Here is a 19,181-nt window from a genome sequence, read left to right as displayed (position 1 = left end):
ATGTGTGTGTGTGTGTGTGTGTGTGTGTGTGTGTGAACAAGCCTGAATGGTCCCCAGGACTATATGCAACTGAAAACTCACACCCCAGAAGTGACTCGAACCCATACTGCCAGAAGCACTCTGCTGGCATACAGGATCCCTTAGCCTGTACGTAGTTTTCAGTTGCATATAGTCCTGGGGACAATTTAGGCTTGTTCGCATTTGTGTTCCTGACGTGTGCCCCAAAGAATGAGGTGATTTGATAAAATACCATTCTCAAGATTACCAACCGAGTGCCGGCGGGGGGATGGAAATACCCTCAGCTACCATCCTCTTTTGTCCGGTCGTGTTGGTCGATTAGTTAAGGGATCCTGTACGCCAGCAGAGTGCTCCTGGCAGTATGGGTTCGAGTCACTTCTGGGGTGTGAGTTTTCAGTTATATATATATATATATATATATATATATATATATATATATATATATATATATATATATATATATATATATAACCGAAAACTCACACCCCAGAAGTGACTCGAACCCATACTCCCAGGAGCAGCGCAACTGGTATGTACAAGACGCCTTAATCCACTTGACCATCACGACCGGACAAAATGAGGTGATAGCCGAGGCTATTTGAACCACCCCACCGCCGGCACTCGGATAGTAATCTTGGGCATAGCATTTTACCAAATCACCTCATTCTTTGGGGCACACGTGAGGAACACAAATGCGAACAAGCCTGAATGGTCCCCAGGACAATATGCAACCGAAAACTCACACCCCAGAAGTGACTCGAACCCATACTCCCAGGAGCAGCGCAACTGGTATGTACAAGACGCCTTAATCCACTTGACCATCACGACCGGACAAAATGAGGTGATAGCCGAGGCTATTTGAACCACCCCACCGCCGGCACTCGGATAGTAATCTTGGGCATAGCATTTTACCAAATCACCTCATTCTTTGGGGCACACGTGAGGAACACAAATGCGAACAAGCCTGAATGGTCCCCAGGACAATATGCAACCGAAAACTCACACCCCAGAAGTAACTCGAACCCATACTCCCAGGAGCAGCGCAACTGGTATGTACAAGACGCCTTAATCCACTTGACCATCACGACCGGACAAAATGAGGTGATAGCCGAGGCTATTTGAACCACCCCACCGCCGGCACTCGGATAGTAATCTTGGGCATAGCATTTTACCAAATCACCTCATTCTTTGGGGCACACGTGAGGAACACAAATGCGAACAAGCCTGAATGGTCCCCAGGACAATATGCAACCGAAAACTCACACCCCAGAAGTGACTCGAACCCATACTCCCAGGAGCAGCGCAACTGGTATGTACAAGACGCCTTAATCCACTTGACCATCACGACCGGACAAAATGAGGTGATAGCCGAGGCTATTTGAACCACCCCACCGCCGGCACTCGGATAGTAATCTTGGGCATAGCATTTTACCAAATCACCTCATTCTTTGGGGCACACGTGAGGAACACAAATGCGAACAAGCCTGAATGGTCCCCAGGACAATATGCAACCGAAAACTCACACCCCAGAAGTGACTCGAACCCATACTCCCAGGAGCAGCGCAACTGGTATGTACAAGACGCCTTAATCCACTTGACCATCACGACCGGACAAAATGAGGTGATAGCCGAGGCTATTTGAACCACCCCACCGCCGGCACTCGGATAGTAATCTTGGGCATAGCATTTTACCAAATCACCTCATTCTTTGGGGCACACGTGAGGAACACAAATGCGAACAAGCCTGAATGGTCCCCAGGACAATATGCAACCGAAAACTCACACCCCAGAAGTAACTCGAACCCATACTCCCAGGAGCAGCGCAACTGGTATGTACAAGACGCCTTAATCCACTTGACCATCACGACCGGACAAAATGAGGTGATAGCCGAGGCTATTTGAACCACCCCACCGCCGGCACTCGGATAGTAATCTTGGGCATAGCATTTTACCAAATCACCTCATTCTTTGGGGCACACGTGAGGAACACAAATGCGAACAAGCCTGAATGGTCCCCAGGACAATATGCAACCGAAAACTCACACCCCAGAAGTGACTCGAACCCATACTCCCAGGAGCAGCGCAACTGGTATGTACAAGACGCCTTAATCCACTTGACCATCACGACCGGACAAAATGAGGTGATAGCCGAGGCTATTTGAACCACCCCACCGCCGGCACTCGGATAGTAATCTTGGGCATAGCATTTTACCAAATCACCTCATTCTTTGGGGCACACGTGAGGAACACAAATGCGAACAAGCCTGAATGGTCCCCAGGACAATATGCAACCGAAAACTCACACCCCAGAAGTGACTCGAACCCATACTCCCTGGAGCAGCGCAACTGGTATGTACAAGACGCCTTAATCCACTTGACCATCACGACCGGACAAAATGAGGTGATAGCCGAGGCTATTTGAACCACCCCACCGCCGGCACTCGTATAGTAATCTTGGGCATAGCATTTTACCAAATCACCTCATTCTTTGGGGCACACGTGAGGAACACAAATGCGAACAAGCCTGAATGGTCCCCAGGACAATATGCAACCGAAAACTCACACCCCAGAAGTGACTCGAACCCATACTCCCAGGAGCAGCGCAACTGGTATGTACAAGACGCCTTAATCCACTTGACCATCACGACCGGACAAAATGAGGTGCTTGTTCAGGCTTGTTCGCATTTGTGTTCCTCACGTGTGTCCCAAAGAATGAGGTGATTTGGTAAAATGCTATGCCCAAGATTACTATCCGAGTGCCGGCGGTGGGGTGGTTCAAATAGCCTCGGCTATCACCTCATTTTGTCCGGTCGTGATGGTCAAGTGGATTAAGGCGTCTTGTACATACCAGTTGCGCTGCTCCTGGGAGTATGGGTTCGAGTCACTTCTGGGGTGTGAGTTTTCGGTTGCATATTGTCCTGGGGACCATTCAGGCTTGTTCGCATTTGTGTTCCTCACGTGTGCCCCAAAGAATGAGGTGATTTGGTAAAATGCTATGCCCAAGATTACTATCCGAGTGCCGGCGGTGGGGTGGTTCAAATAGCCTCGGCTATCACCTCATTTTGTCCGGTCGTGATGGTCAAGTGGATTAAGGTGTCTTGTACATACCAGTTGCGCTGCTCCTGGGAGTATGGGTTCGAGTCACTTCTGGGGTGTGAGTTTTCGGTTGCATATTGTCCTGGGGACCATTCAGGCTTGTTCGCATTTGTGTTCCTCACGTGTGCCCCAAAGAATGAGGTGATTTGGTAAAATGCTATGCCCAAGATTACTATCCGAGTGCCAGCGGTGGGGTGGTTCAAATAGCCTCGGCTATCACCTCATTTTGTCCAGCCGTGATGGTCAAGTGGATTAAGGCGTCTTGTACATACCAGTTGCGCTGCTCCTGGGAGAATGGGTTCGAGTCACTTCTGGGGTGTGAGTTTTCGGTTGCATATTGTCCTGGGGACCATTCAGGCTTGTTCGCATTTGTGTTCCTCACGTGTGCCCCAAAGAATGAGGTGATTTGGTAAAATGCTATGCCCAAGATTACTATCCGAGTGCCGGCGGTGGGGTGGTTCAAATAGCCTCGGCTATCACCTCATTTTGTCCGGTCGTGATGGTCAAGTGGATTAAGGCGTCTTGTACATACCAGTTGCGCTGCTCCTGGTAGTATGGGTTCGAGTCACTTCTGGGGTGTGAGTTTTCGGTTGCATATTGTCCTGGGGACCATTCAGGCTTGTTCGCATTTGTGTTCCTCACGTGTGCCCCAAAGAATGAGGTGATTTGGTAAAATGCTATGCCCAAGATTACTATCTGAGTGCCGGCGGTGGGGTGGTTCAAATAGCCTCGGATATCACCTCATTTTGTCCGGTCGTGATGGTCAAGTGGATTAAGGTGTCTTGTACATACCAGTTGCGCTGCTCCTGGGAGTATGGGTTCGAGTCACTTCTGGGGTGTGAGTTTTCTGTTGCATATTGTCCTGGGGACCATTCAGGCTTGTTCGCATTTGTGTTCCTCACGTGTGCCCCAAAGAATGAGGTGATTTGGTAAAATGCTATGCCCAAGATTACTATCCGAGTGCCGGCGGTGGGGTGGTTCAAATAGCCTCGGCTATCACCTCATTTTGTCCGGTCGTGATGGTCAAGTGGATTAAGGCGTCTTGTACATACCAGTTGCGCTGCTCCTGGGAGTATGGGTTCGAGTCACTTCTGGGGTGTGAGTTTTCGGTTGCATATTGTCCTGGGGACTATTCAGGCTTGTTCGCATTTGTGTTCCTCACGTGTGCCCCAAAGAATGAGGTGATTTGGTAAAATGCTATGCCCAAGATTACTATCCGAGTGCCGGCGGTGGGGTGGTTCAAATAGCCTCGGCTATCACCTCATTTTGTCCGGTCGTGATGGTCAAGTGGATTAAGGCGTCTTGTACATACCAGTTGCGCTGCTCCTGGGAGTATGGGTTCGAGTCACTTCTGGGGTGTGAGTTTTCGGTTGCATATTGTCCTGGGGACCATTCAGGCTTGTTCGCATATATATATATATATATATATATATATATATATATATATATATATATATATATATATATATATATATATATATATATATATATGTCCATTCCTTATGTCCAGTTGTAATGGTCAAGCAGATTAAGGCGTCCTGTTGTTAGCAGTTGCGTTGCTCCTGGGAGTATGGGTTCGAGTCACTTCTGGGGTGTGAGTTTTCAGTAGCATATAGTCCTGGGGACCATTCAGGCTTGTTCGTATTTGTGTTCCTCACGTGTGCCCCAAAGAATGAGGTGATTTGTTAAAATGCTATGCCCAAGATTACCATCCGAGTGCCTGCGGGGAAGTGGTTCAAATAGCTTCGGCTATCACTTCCTTATGTCCGGTTGTGATGGTCAAGCGGATTAAGGCGTCCTGTAGTTACCAGTTGTGGTGCTCCTGGGAGTATGGGTTCGAGTCACTTCTGGGGTTTGAGTTTTCAGTCACATATAGTCCTGGGGACCATTCAGGCTTGTTAGCATTTGTGTTCCTCACGTGTGCCCCAAAGAATGAGGTGATTTGATAAAATGTTATGCCCAAGATTACCATCCGAGTGCCGGCGGGGAAGTGGTTCAAATAGCTTCGGCTATCGCTTCTTTATGTCCGGTTGTGATGGTCAAGCGGATTAAGGCGTCCTGTAGTTACCAGTTGCATTGCTCCTGGGAGTATGGGTTCGAGTCACTTCTGGGGTGTGAGTTTTCAGTCGCATATAGTCCTGGGGACCATTCAGGCTTGTTCGCATTTGTGTTCCTCATGTGTGCCCCAAAGAATGAGGTGATTTGATAAAATGCTATGCCCAAGATTACCATCCGAGTGCCGGTGGGGAAGTGCTTCAAATAGCTTCGGCTATCACTTCCTTATGTCCGGTTGTGATGGTCAAGCGGATTAAGGCGTCCTGTAGTTACCAGTTGCATTGCTCCTGGGATTATGGGTTTGAGTCACTTCTGGGGTGTGAGTTTTCAATCATATATATATATATATATATATATATATATATATATATATATATATATATATATATATATATATATATATATCAGTTATATATATATTGTTCTTCATCGACTTGCTTCCATCCTGAGCTGTGGCTGAGAGCACGGTCGACATAAGCGTTAACAACACTCCTCTTGTACCTGTCTGGGCAGTCACTGTTGGGATTGAGGCACATTCCTTTGTTTATTTCCTTAGTGTAGACTGCAGTGTGGAAACCTCCGCTCCTTTCCATGACTGTTACATCTAGAAAGGGCAGCTTCCCATCCTTCTCCATCTTGTAAGTGAAACGCAACACAGAATTCCGCTCAAATGACTCCTTCAGCTCCTGCAGATGTCTGACATCAGGTACCTGTGTAAAAATGTCGTCAACATACCTGCAGTATATGGCTGGTTTCAAGTTCATGTCGACTAAGACCTTTTGTTCGATGGTACCCATGTAGAAGTTTGCAAACAGGACACCTAGGAGAGAACCCATGGCGACCCCATCTACTTGCTTATACATGTGCCCATCCGGGCTCAAGAAGGGTGCCTCTTTAGTACAAGCTTGGAGTAGTTTCCTTAGAATGTTTTCTGGTATGTCAAGAGGAGTACAGGCCAGATCACGATACACTCTGTCCACTATTATCCCGATTGTTTCATCCACAGGTACGTTGGTAAACAGTGATTCTACATCCAACGAGGCTCTTATCCCTGTAGCCCGTGTTCCCCGCAGTAAGTCAACAAATTCCTTTGGAGACTTCAGGCTGAAGGTGCAAGGGACATAAGGAGTCCGCAAGCCGTTGAGTCGCTTCGCCAGTCTGTATGTAGGTGTGGGTATCTGGCTGATGATTGGCCGAAGTGGGTTTCCAGGCTTGTGTGTCTTGACATTTCCATATGCGTATCCAGGTTTGTATTCCCCAATAATCTTTGGCAGGTGGAGTCCGGATTTCTTGGCATTCACAGTTTCAATCAATTTGTTGACCTTTGCTTTCAATTCGGCTGTAGTGTCCTTCGTTACCCTTTGGAATTTAGTTTGATCAGAGAGTATGAGGTTCATTTTCGCCATTTTCATTAGACTGGAAATAAAAATGAATTTTGGAGAACTGATTTTTCAATTACCATTGACAGTGAAAATAAACATAAGAAATATTGAGAAAATTCGTGTTAGAATTATTAATCTTACTTTTTCGCTCATATTTAATAATATATGTCTATAGGAAAGACTGCTACCAAAAAAAAAATATATATATATATATATGGTTTGATAGAAGAATATATAATTACGGTATGGTAATGGAATTACAGGGGGAAGTTCGTGGATGAGTCTCGTATTTGAACAAGATTATATGATGGATCGCCAAGTATGGAATGGATCACGTAGTGTGTAGTGGAACTTAACTGGAACAGTGGAATTTCAAGCGTAGTGAGGCTACACGTTTATGGTGTCGCCATGTAGAGGAACTTCACATGTATAAAGTGGGACTTCAAGTAGCAGCAAATATTGAAGAGACTACAGGAGTACCTACCTAATTTGAGGACCCATAAACGGATGGTCTTAGTGGTGGGCCTCAGGACGTAACATAGATAATTATATGGACATAATTTTGAGGGAGTGCATGAATTCATATGAATGATGCAGTGTAAGGTAAGAACGTTACTATTCCCTTGTTAGAGTTATTGTTATATGCAAGTTACCTAGCCCTAAGCGAAAGAGGAGGCAGGAGGCTTCTTAGCGGAACTTGAGCAACAGCCTAGCGCAGTGTATTTGGTTAAGAAGTAATAATATATAAGGTATTCACCTAGTTGTGCTTGAGGGGGTTGAGCTCTGCTCTTTCGGCCCGCCTCTCAACTGTCAATCAACTGTTTCTACTACTATCCCCCCCCCACACACCACACACACACACACCCCAGGAAGCAGCCCGTGACAGCTGACTAACTCCCAGGTACCTATTTACTGCTAGGTAACAGGGGCATAGGTGAAAGAAACTCTGCCCATCGTTTCTCGCCGGCGCCCGGGATCGAACCCGGGACCACAGGAATCACGTGTCCAGCGTGCTGTCCGCAATGCTAGTTTGTTGAACCTGGTGATAATATGCTGTTCTATTACTTTATTCTTTATGCTTATGTGTAATAAATGTTTGTAGACAACTGGTTTTGGCTCTTGTTCTTGTAAGGATTTTTAGAGAGAGCGAGAGAGAAACAGTTGCAGATAGATGACACAGCAGACATAATAATTATACAGAGGAACTGGAACTGGAAGTCCCAACTAAGAGTTCAGGTGGCTCAGCAGGGTGTGTATATACTCATGACAAATAGACCAGAATTGAGTAGACTCCCCAAATAAGGTGACATTGAGCCTCTTCTCCATACATAAGACGTTTGCAGGGCAACCTGTTCTCTTAAAAATAACATCGCTTTTCGCTCGTATGTGCTCTATGGTCAAAAATGGACATAATTTGAAATGAAATCAGCTCACGAAAGTGAAGTACTGTCCCGTTTTCTGTTTGAGAGAGAAAGGCTTAATCTGTTAGGTTAGGAGACGTCACTTTCAATTAACATTTTTCATGACGTTTTGAAACCATCACCTACCAGCGGACCCTTAACTTACTTTTTTTTTTGAAATCTCAAATTTATTTTAATTTTTGTTTATTTTCATATTACGTCCATTTTCGGCCACACGGGAAAACGGCCAAATTCAGATGTAATTTGTAGGAGGACAGATTGACTATGTAATGCTGGGTGACAAGGTAATGCTGGTTGACAGTGTAATGCTGGTCCATGACCGTTGTTTATTTCTTGGTGTTATTTGCATATTAAGAAATGAGCCAGAGTCAGAAACGCTGCCAAGATAGCGGACATGGTCAATGCGAGGCTGCTGTCTGTTCATCCCTTCAGGTCATATTAACCAATAACCTCAGTACTGTTGTGAAAATGGCTTTCCATGTTGCTAACCCTGCCTTTCTCTTCCTCTTCAAGCTTCAAGATGGTGCTATACGAGTCGCTGCTGGAGGATATCGACACCTCCGTCAGGGAGCTCTTCGCCTTCCTGCATCTCCCCGTGCCAGAGAAGCGCCTGCTGATGCTGAGTGTCTCCAGCCAGGGCTCAGCCCTCACGGGATCAGATCACGGCCGCCTCACGTCAGCTCACGAGTCAGAGAGTCACGCGGGGGGGACCTATGGCACCACAAGGAACCTCAAGTATCAGGCACGCATGTGGCGCTTCAAGACACCCTTCAGGGAAGATGCAGAGCTACCAGACACCCTGCCGCCACGCCCTCAGGTTGCTCGGGTTGAGACTTTTCACCTCGGCCAGCATGTATGGCATTCACCGCCTTCCCATTCTCCTGCCACGCCCGCACGCCCATCACCACACCTAGACGTGTCTGTGTTTTCTGGCGGCGCCACGGCTAAGCCTGGCCGTGACCAAGCCATTATTACCTCGCCGTGCAAATACAAGGTCCCCATGCCTGCCTGAGCCGTCTATCACCATCCTACCGTGTTCATTACAGCCGCTCACGCAAACATCTGACCACACTCACCCCATGCACGCACTCTCCACCCCTCCGCCCCTACAGGTCTCAACACACCTGCTGCTGACGTCAATACATGTGACTAGGTATCGACTTGAAGTACCTGTAGTGTGACGCCTCCCTCACCTCGACAGCTACAACCTTCGCTAGTATATAAGCTCAGAGTGTGATAACGAAGTCTTTCAAGCATGTATACCTCTCGCGCTGATACTTGTATGTCATTATATATTTGTCTCCACTTGAAGCAAACTGACGTGCTCGTGTTAGTAATAAAGAACTGGTTTCAAGTACAATATATTATTTTATGATGCAACCTTCATGTTATAATGAGTACGATGGTGAAGTGGTCATTGTATCACTATGCTGTAGTGGTCATTGTATGACATGGTGAAGTAGTCATTGTATCTTTCGTGTCACGAATCCACAGTAAGGCTCGTGGACTAGAACTTTCCATCAATAATCAATTAGCCACCTTGCCTCCAACATTAGCAGGTAAATATGTATAGGGTAAAGGGAAAGTTTGGGTAAAATTCACCAGTTTACTGGGGCAAACATATCTACATGACACCACTTTATATACAATATTATCTATATATATATCTCCACAACTAGTACCAATCAATTAGGTCAAGCAGCACTAGATGTCACTCCGCCAAGATCACCGCATGACAGTGGTACACTAGGCAGCTTCAGACTGGCTGTAGGTTATGAACATGGTGAGTAGTGACGTTACTATACCAGAGTAGGGCAAAGTCTCAGTATGGACATCAATATCACAAGACAAAGTCCTCTCTCCTGCCTTGAGAAAAACTAAGTCCCAACTGGACTGACAAATGGCAATCATTTATTCGTCTTCAACGTAAGTTATAATGTCTGGAAACGTGGCAAACTCAGAAATCTCCTCTCAGAAGACTAAGTCCCCAAACCAGGAATTTGATTAAGTCCAATAGCTAGGAAATTCGGCTAAGTCCACAAACCAGGAAATTTGTCCAAGTCCACAAAGTCCTCACCAGCGGCTATGTTCACACAGGCAAAATAATGACAATGTTCTCAAAACGGTTAAAATAACAACACAAGTCACCATCACAAAGTTACAAATATATAATCGTAAAAACATTATGAAAAACTGATCCACACGAATAATAATAATCCTCCTTACAAAATACTGGCAACAAGTCAACAAAAGATATTAACAAATAAACCGAGATCACACACACATGTGCTACTCTCTCCACCACCCACACACCAATGAAGGGACCGGCTCACTGGCACCTGGGTCAACCCACAGTACCAACATTGTGCCATCATATAAAACTCCACACGGAGTACAGAAACCATACATATTTAACGTATATTATACGACTGTGGAATGTACACAGATGTTCACGACACAAGTAATAATACACAAATTATATTATCAACAAATATACATAACATAGAATAAATAACAACTCACAAACCGAGTTGGTAACTTTGACTAACACTCAGGCAAGGTAATAGGCGGGGGGGGGGATAATGACAGCAACTTCGACGGCCGCCAAACAAGCAGTTAACACTCACTCAACAACACATCATTATATAACATAATAATTTATACAAGAATAATATAGAGCAGCATACACGTACACATTATTACATATCAAAATAGTGATCACCATTGAGAATGGTCATTGTGGTAAACGAGAAGCATTGCCAGACATGTGGCTTTATTGAACAAATAATTACAGTACAGTTACATCCTGTAATAACACAAGCCATATAATATACAATACTTATAAAGACTAACAGTGCTTAAGATATATGTAATAATAAGCAAACTGCACATGACTAACGCTAGAACAAATAGATATTAAACTAGGAGATAACATAAACTAACCTGTACACAGGCACGACACAGCTGATCTGACAACAAAACAGTCAAGCGAGCATCCAAACGAAACAGTCAAGCGAGCATCCATCCGGGTACAATGATATAATAACACTTTTACTACATTCACCCCATCTAGCTTTAAGTAACATGGTCCCGAAGATGAATAGGGGTACTGCGCGTCCTTCTAGATCGTCGAAGGGACTCCTGCAAAGTTGAAGCCTCTAGTGTTCCAGTCGGTTCCTGCATACCACCTTCTCGAGGGAGTGTTACGTCAGAAAAAGGTTTCCAATTAGGTGTTTCTAGGCTAGGTGGTTCGGAACGAAGTAGTTCAGGATGAGGCGGGTTGGGGTTTACCCCAGCTTTCACAATCGCTGGGTGTTGCTGTCCAATGTTGAGATTGGGGTCCAAACTCTCGCAGCCCTCTGTGGCCATGGGTGCGAGGTGTCTTAATGATACAGTAGTAATCCTGCCATCCGGGAACTTGACATGGGCATACTTCCGGATTCACGTCTACGACCTCAACCTCATCAACTAGAGGATCTTTTAGCTTTGCCGCACTTGACGTTTTAGGAGGAAAGGGCCTCTGCAAGCAAGCCACGTAGGTAGTGCTCGCCCTGAAGTTGATCTTCTTGTATGCTGGAAGAATCGTTCATGTGGTGTACAATTTGTAGAGGTACACAACAGTGATCGAATAGAGCATCAGGAAGAACAACTTCCCATTGGGATACATCTAAGCCTCTCGTCCTAAGAGCTAGCAGCACTGTCTTCCAAATAGTCCCACTGTACTTCTCAGCCTGGCCATTTCTTCTAGCGTTGTAAGGAGTCGTACGGCTAGTTGCTACCCCTCTTTTAGTAGAAAATCTTTCAACTCCTTAGACATAAACGAAGTTCCCTTATCAGAGTGTATATATGCAGGCATACCAAAGATTGCAAACAACTGCACCAGGCACCTGAATTGTAACATAGGGTTAGGGTTCTCTCTACTTATCTTCCTTCTTTGCCCTCTACCCGTATTCTTACTTTTTATTCTCTACCAAGGGACTCCAAAACTTTTACCAAAGCCAACTCCACGCCACGTGGTCCTAAGACGATTGACCGACTTTAGGATTCTACAACCAGTATGGCGTGACCTAGGCTCTGAGCAAAACCCTAGAGTCGCCTCTACGCTGCCACCACGTCCAGACCAGCAACACCGAGCAATGATCGAGGTCTGGATCGATCACGCTAATTAATCAACCTTGGGGCTTGATCCCCACTCGATGACCGTGGAAACTTAAGAGTGTGAAATTAATTACACGGGAATGATTCGATGTTAGAATCGGCGCCCAATCCAACTCTGCCTCGTGTGGACCACGTGACCAGGACAAGTATACACATAAAATACATGGAAATAATAAAATGCAAAATATTAACAAATTTAATTTATTAAAAGAAAAACTAAAACAAAAATCTAAATATGTTCACTCCCTGTCACTTTAACACTCCCTACTTGACCTGAATGGCAAATGAGACTATTTCTATACATAACAATAGCAACTATACCTCTATGTTTTACCAGCTAAAGATGTTGGGCTGGTCTCGGGGAGAGGTAAGATGTTTGACCTCTTATCCCAGTTGCTCTTGTCTCCACACTGATTTCTTCCTTGTCTGGTCTACCCCAGACAGAGCATTGTATCCTTCCGCCTAGTCAGTCAAAGTTCTACCAAGTTACTAGCAAGGTTTAAGTTATAACAATTAAACTCTGTTGTACTTAATTGATCCAGACTGGTTGAATTATTTTACTGAAATTAAATTACACAAACATCTAACGGCAAAGCTGTTCCCGATCCCCCAAAATGGATAATTGAACTTTGAGAAATAGTAGACCTGTCAACCCTGCTGACCTATGACCGCCGGTCACTCCGCCTTACAAGTTAGATCTGATTCGTGACGTCACTGATGGTGACTTAAACTCAATAATTAGAATACTCTTGATATTGTACCCAGTACTATTATACAATACAATTTTAATGCAAAATGAATAAAGGCTAATTTTCTCTAAATTACTGAATACTATAGGATGGTTCATTATACGCAGCTATGAACAAAGCGTCGGTTATTTCCACCGCGAATTCCCCTGGGGTCCTGGGCGTTGTTGAGAGGTCAGGTCCCTACTCTAACTTCTGGAACCTTCTGGAATAATTCTTACAACAGCCTAGTTTGTTACAGAATTACTGTACCTGTAGTCATATCTGAACAAAGAAATGCAAAAGGGAATCTAGAGAATTCATCTACAACAGTAAAGATATATTTATTCCTTGAATGTGATAGAAGTGGTCCCTTAAAATCTATGTTGAGTCTTTCAAATGGCTGAGTAGCTTTAATCAAATGCTCAGAGTCAAACTTGCAAAACCGAGGTTTAGGTTCAGAGCATGCAGAGCCAGAATTAGTCATCTTCTTCACCTTCTTCCACAGAATAAGGCAGATTTCGACATCGGACCAAATGAGCCATACGAGACACTCCAGGGTGACACAGAGTGTCATGTAATTCCTTTAATTCATCCACACTGGTGGCACCACATACACGTGAGAATGCATCAGCTGGTATGTTCTTTTTACCCGGGTGATATACAATGGCATAGTGGTAACAGGAGAGTTCGACTCGCCATCTAGCAATTTTATCATTTTGAATCTTACCAGCTGATTTAGAGTTAAACATAAAAGCAACACTGCGCTGGTCAGTCACAAGCCGAAAATGGCGTCCAATGAGATTAGTGTCGCCACTTCCTCAGGGCTTCAACAATGGCATAAGCTTCCTTCTTCACCGTTGAGGGCCTTTGTTCACTATTTGAAAGTGTTCGGGAGAAGAAAGCTTCTGGTTGTTCATTCTGGGTTAGGGTAGCGGCAATAGCATGATCTGAAGCATCGGTTTCCACAGCGAAAGCTGTTGGGTCGCTTGCCGAACCACTGCCTCAGCAATGTCTTGTTTCAATCCTTCAATAGCTTTTGCAGCGGCAGCAGATAAGGGAAAACCATTGGTATGAGAGAGAGGACGGATCTTCTCAGAAAAGCCCAGCACCCAACGGGAGTAATGTGCAAGCATTCCCATTGTTCTGTGTAAAGAACCTGTGTTGCTTGGTAATGGAAGTTTTAACAGTGGCTCGAGGCGTTCTGGGTCAGGCCGAATTTCTCTTTCTTGTATAAGATATCCCAACAGCTTGATAGACCGGAGTCGAAAACTACACTTCTCGAGATTCAGGGTCAGATTATACCTTCCTGTAACGTCCATAAAATGTTTCAGATTTTTATCATGGTCTTCCTCAGAATCTCCACACACAGACATCATCTACATAAGCAAAGGTGCCCTTCACTCCTCCTTTCTCGAGGATGCCATCAATTACTCTTTGAAAACTGGCCACTCCATTAGTGACCCCAAATGGGATACGATTAAATTCAAAAAGCTTCCCACAAGCTTCAAAGGCTGTATAGGGTTTCTCTTCCTCTGTTAAACCCACTTGATGGTAAGCACTTCTCAAGTCTAGCGTGCTGTATACTTTAAATCTAGCAACATTATGTACAATCTCATCTATATGTGGTAAGGGGTAGGCATCCAGCCCCGTGAATCGGTTGATTGTTTGTGAGTAATCTACAACCAATCTTTTCTTGTGATGTTCTCCTTTAGTTACTAATACCTGGGCTTGACTGGAGAATGACTGGGTCTAATTATCTCTTCACGTAGCATCCGAGCGGTCTCAGATTCAATAAACAACTTGTCAGCCTCAGAATAGCATCTGGATTTTACAGCAATCGGCTTGCAGTCTGTTGCTAAATTACTGAAGAGAGATGGAGCCGGAACTTTGAGGGCAGCTAATCCACATATTCTAAGGGGAGGTCTATCTCCTCCAAAAGCCATCTCGAGCACAAAATGATTTTGTAAAGTTATGGCCCTAAAATCACATCAGCACACAAATCGGGTAACACTTTGAGATTCACACCATAGTAAGTTTCTCCTTGCAATTCTAAGTCTAGCACTGACCCAGGAATTTTGAAGAGAAAGATACAGTAGCCATAGAAACTGCCCCAGTGTCAGGATAGACGAGTAACCCACTCTGCTCGGCAATATTCTTATGAATAAAGTTCTCAGAGCTACCAGTGTCAATCAGTGCACTGACTAGAATACCATTGATCTTATAACTAAGCACTGATTTATTGAGACATGAGGGCAAAATCCCAGCTAAAGTAGCGAGCATAACAGCGGAATGTTGGTTGTTTTAAGGAAACGCTGTTAGTCTGTTTCAGAGATCAACAGACCTTAGCATTGTTACGGCCCTACTGGGACGCAACCGGGTTCTTCTCTGATGATAGTAGAGTTTGGGAATCCAGCCCCAAGTTAGTAGAGGCTTTCAAGGGGTGAGCCCGTAACGCAAGTTAAAACAATAGGGGAGGTACACATACTCCAGTTTTCTGATATATGTATATTCTCATATATATATATATATATATATATATATATATATATATATATATATATATATATATATATTCCCACCACCATACGTAAAGACACAGGAATTATTACTACACTATTATATGAAGTTTAGTCTTCCTCTGAAGACACTTGACACTCTGTCACGCTCACTCTGAGTAGCCCTGGTTCCTTCTTCCGTGGCCCACGATGACTACTACGAATCTACCCTGGCCACAGGCCAGCCAAATCACAGTCCCACTGGGTGCTTCGTCGTGATGGCCTTCAACCACAATCCAGCCTGTAGCTGGCAGGCACCGATCAGCCTCGCTGCTTAGGCCACTCTACGACTGATACTAGGGTTGCGAGCCCTAGGCAGGAGCCTCGTGTGACTCGCTGGTTACCTGGTTGATACCTGGTTGATGGGGTTCTGGGAGTTCTTCTACTCCCCAAGCCCGGCCCGAGGCCAGGCTCGACTTGTGAGAGTTTGGTCCACCAGGCTGTTGCTTGGAGCGGCCCGCAGGCCCACATACCCACCACAGCCCGGTTGGTCCGGCACTCCTTGGAGGAATAAATCTAGTTTCCTCTTGAAAATGTCCACGGTTGTTCCGGCAATATTTCTTATGCTTGCTGGGAGGACGTTGAACAACCGCGGACCTCTGATGTTTATACAGTGTTCTCTGATTGTGCCTATGGCACCTCTGCTCTTCACTGGTCACTCTCCTCATTCAGCACCACAGTGGGTAATCTCTTCCACCAGCCAGCCCCAGATAAGGCGATTCCCGACACTGCCACTCCTCAGGCAGGCTATTATACTCTCAACAGAGTTCGTCCGGGGGTGGCTCACAGCTTCTTCAAAGCAGACTGGTGAAGAGACCTTGGCTGCCTTGGGTAGACTGATCTATCGTCCAACATAGCAGTCCCAGGTCGACTCTGCAAGCAGACACATCATTAGTATACTGGGACACTACCTGGGACCAGTAGGAAACATCACTTACTAGCTTAGACAAACGTCCACCTCTTCACTCCATAGATGGCGTTCACTGTCTAAGCACTACCTCACCAGAGGTCAGCAGCGGCTACTCCACGAGACAATTAAGACGGGAATCCAGCGCCTATTGCCGGCATATCCTGTCACCACTAGATGGCGTCGTCCATTTGGAGGGGGTTTCGGGAGCGGACTCACAGATGGCGTTGTCGTCACTGCTCCGTGCTCCGACGACGAGTCCGTAACAAGCATAATGACTCTTTTTTTCTTGCAATTCATACACAGAGCCTCTCTAGCTGGACATCGACTGCGAGGATGTCGAGTGTAACCACAAAAGAAGCACTTTAAACCACTAGTTGTAGCTGCAGAAACTGTGTCAACTTTTTCTTCTACACTTTCTTGTCCTCCTGAGTCCTCCAGGTCTAATGAGAGTGTCATGGCAGCGTTTGTAGCCCCTGGCTGAGCATAAGAGGCAGAAAGTTTCTGTGCCGTTTCTAGAGTGTGAGCCTGGTCAAAGGCTGACTGTAAGTCTAAAGTTTTATTTTCAAGTAAGCTCTGCCTGATTGTGGCAGAACCTAGCCCATTAATGAAAGCATCTCTCACATGAGGCCTAGCTTCTAGGATTCTAGGAGAATCACTAGCTTCTACAGCAGTCACTGCTTTGAACTGGCAATCTTTAGCTAATAACTTTAATGCCTGAAGAAACTGGTTAAGCGACTCACCGGGTTCTTGGCGTCGTGTTGCAAGCACATACCTTGCGAATACTTCATTCTTGGGCTTCACAAACAGTTCTGTTAGGGATTTTTCAGCCTGCGTCATACGTAGTGCAGTCAGCTATGTAGTCGAACACACGTGGAGCAACGTAGTTTATTAAGAGACGCAGCTTGTCCACGGTGGGAGTATCTTCTTTTACTGCAAGAGCGACTGCTACTGCTACTGTTTTGGAACGTCTTGTGCCAGTGACGCCATTCTTGAGCGGCGGTGGTAGAGTTTGGGTCAGTAGCAAACCACTGGGGCTGTAGGAACCGCTCAATGTTCACTGGCTGTATTTATTTGATCAATAAATTGAGGTGAATGAGAAGCGTCGCCAGACATGTGACTTTATTGATCAAATAATTACAGTACAGTTACATCCTGTAATAACACAAGCCATTAATACACTATACTTATACACAGTTTAAGCACTGTCTATTCACTATAACAATAAGTGCCCGAAACGCTTTGCGTAATAGTGGCTTTAGGCATTGTATGTGTAGCGAGTAGATTATCCCAATAATATACTCGCTCCAAATGCATTGTTAATATTCCTGTCAACCTTTGGAGACGAATGAGGTGAGGCGTTGCCCAGGCAACATGGTGAGGTGTTGCCCGAGAATATAAGCAGCAGAATAGCAAACATTAACTAGTCTACTTTCAAGTGTGGTCTAGAGCAGACACTTGCGAGATACTGTACCGACTCTCAGTGCGCTCAACTCACACCAAAGTATCACCTGTGTACTTCTGTATATTCGACCAAATATATATATAGTATCTTAGTGTCTGTGTTTATTGTCACCATACTTTACGTAACAATAGAACCGTTACATTGGTGACCCAGTGAGTGAAAAGAACACCTAGTCACAAACTAGATCTTCGTCATGGATTTATCTACCAGGTTTCCAGCATACAACGCAGATGAGCCAGAATTTTGGTTCATGCAGATGGAGGCTATTTTCGACCTTCACGAAATTTCGACTGAGAAAGCCCGATATGCCTGTACCCTGCCAACACTTACCTCGGAGGCTATGCACACTGCCTCCGCTGTCATCACCGCACCATCACCGGACACCAGGACGTACACTGCATTGAAGGCCGCTCTTCTACAGGCAGCAATGAAACGCCGCATTCAACAAAGGGACCAACTCCTCACTGACAAAAGATTAGCAGACAAAACACCAGCTCAGCTTCTGCGGCATATTCAGTATGTGATGCATACTGCAACTGGCCCAGCCCCCAGCGAGATTGTGAGATCACTATGGATACAACTCTGTCCAAAACACATTCAACCGGCCCTATTCAGTATGGCTGACGATACCCCATTAGCCCAGCTGGCTACACTGGCAGACCGGCTTCATACGACGTCTGATAACGCTACGCTGTCCCATCCCAGTGTAACACAGCAGACTACAGACACCCAACAACTCGACGTCCTCCAGAACCGGCGTTTCTTCCACCCAGGGAGGACGTACCATGCGAATCCAGTATCAGTCTCTAGGCGACAGCGAGAACGTCGGGGAGAGCTTTGTTCTTACCACCAGAAGTTCGGACACCAAGCCCGCAACTGTAGGGCTCCTTGTTCCTGGTCGGGAAACTACTTCGGCGGGGACTGTTAACGGCCAGTGACCCCGCCATTTCAAACACTACACTGCTCTACATATCTGACATCATAACCAAACGCCGTTTCCTCGTTGACACAGGTGCAGCAGCTAGTGTGTTGCCTCCCCCACTGGTCAAACCAACCCGTACTCCTGGTTTGGACTTACGAGCCGCCAATGGTACGTCCGTCCGTACATATGGGACCCGCGCCCTGGTTCTCGAGTTCGCCTCTCTGGGTCGCTTTACGTGGACTTTCCTCATAGCGGATGTGGAACAACCCATCCTTTGATGGGATTTCCTGCAACACCATCGACTTATTGTGGATCCCGCAGGTGCAGTACTTCGAGCCTCTCCTAGTACCTCTACACAAGTTAACATCGTCACCCCAGTCGCATCTACGGAACTTCAAGCACTCCTGGATGAATTCAAAGATGTGACCCAACCCGCCAGCCCTCGACCAGAGGTGCAACATACGATTACGCATC

At 45.6% G+C, this 19,181-nt stretch overlaps 1 protein-coding gene and 1 pseudogene across 1 annotated transcript in view; one reads left to right on the top strand and one right to left on the bottom strand.

The window, feature by feature from the left end:
• Positions 1 to 9,332, top strand: part of LOC123760893 (uncharacterized) — a 177,961-nt gene extending 168,629 nt beyond the window's left edge. The window contains exon 6 of the mRNA XM_045746700.2: positions 8,486 to 9,332. Within this exon, the coding sequence (XP_045602656.2) occupies positions 8,486 to 8,984 (499 nt within the window). The 3' untranslated portion in view covers positions 8,985 to 9,332. The remainder of the gene's footprint in view (positions 1 to 8,485) is intronic.
• A 2,120-nt stretch (positions 9,333 to 11,452) lies between these two features.
• Positions 11,453 to 17,160, bottom strand: LOC138368634 (uncharacterized; annotated as a pseudogene).
• Between the last annotated feature and the right edge of the window lie 2,021 nt (positions 17,161 to 19,181).

Source organism: Procambarus clarkii, chromosome 3 (genome assembly GCF_040958095.1).
Source record: "Procambarus clarkii isolate CNS0578487 chromosome 3, FALCON_Pclarkii_2.0, whole genome shotgun sequence".
Lineage (NCBI taxonomy): Eukaryota > Metazoa > Arthropoda > Malacostraca > Decapoda > Cambaridae > Procambarus > Procambarus clarkii.
The sequence above is the reverse complement of the archived record's forward strand: the minus strand, read 5'-3'. Positions and strand labels throughout refer to the sequence as shown.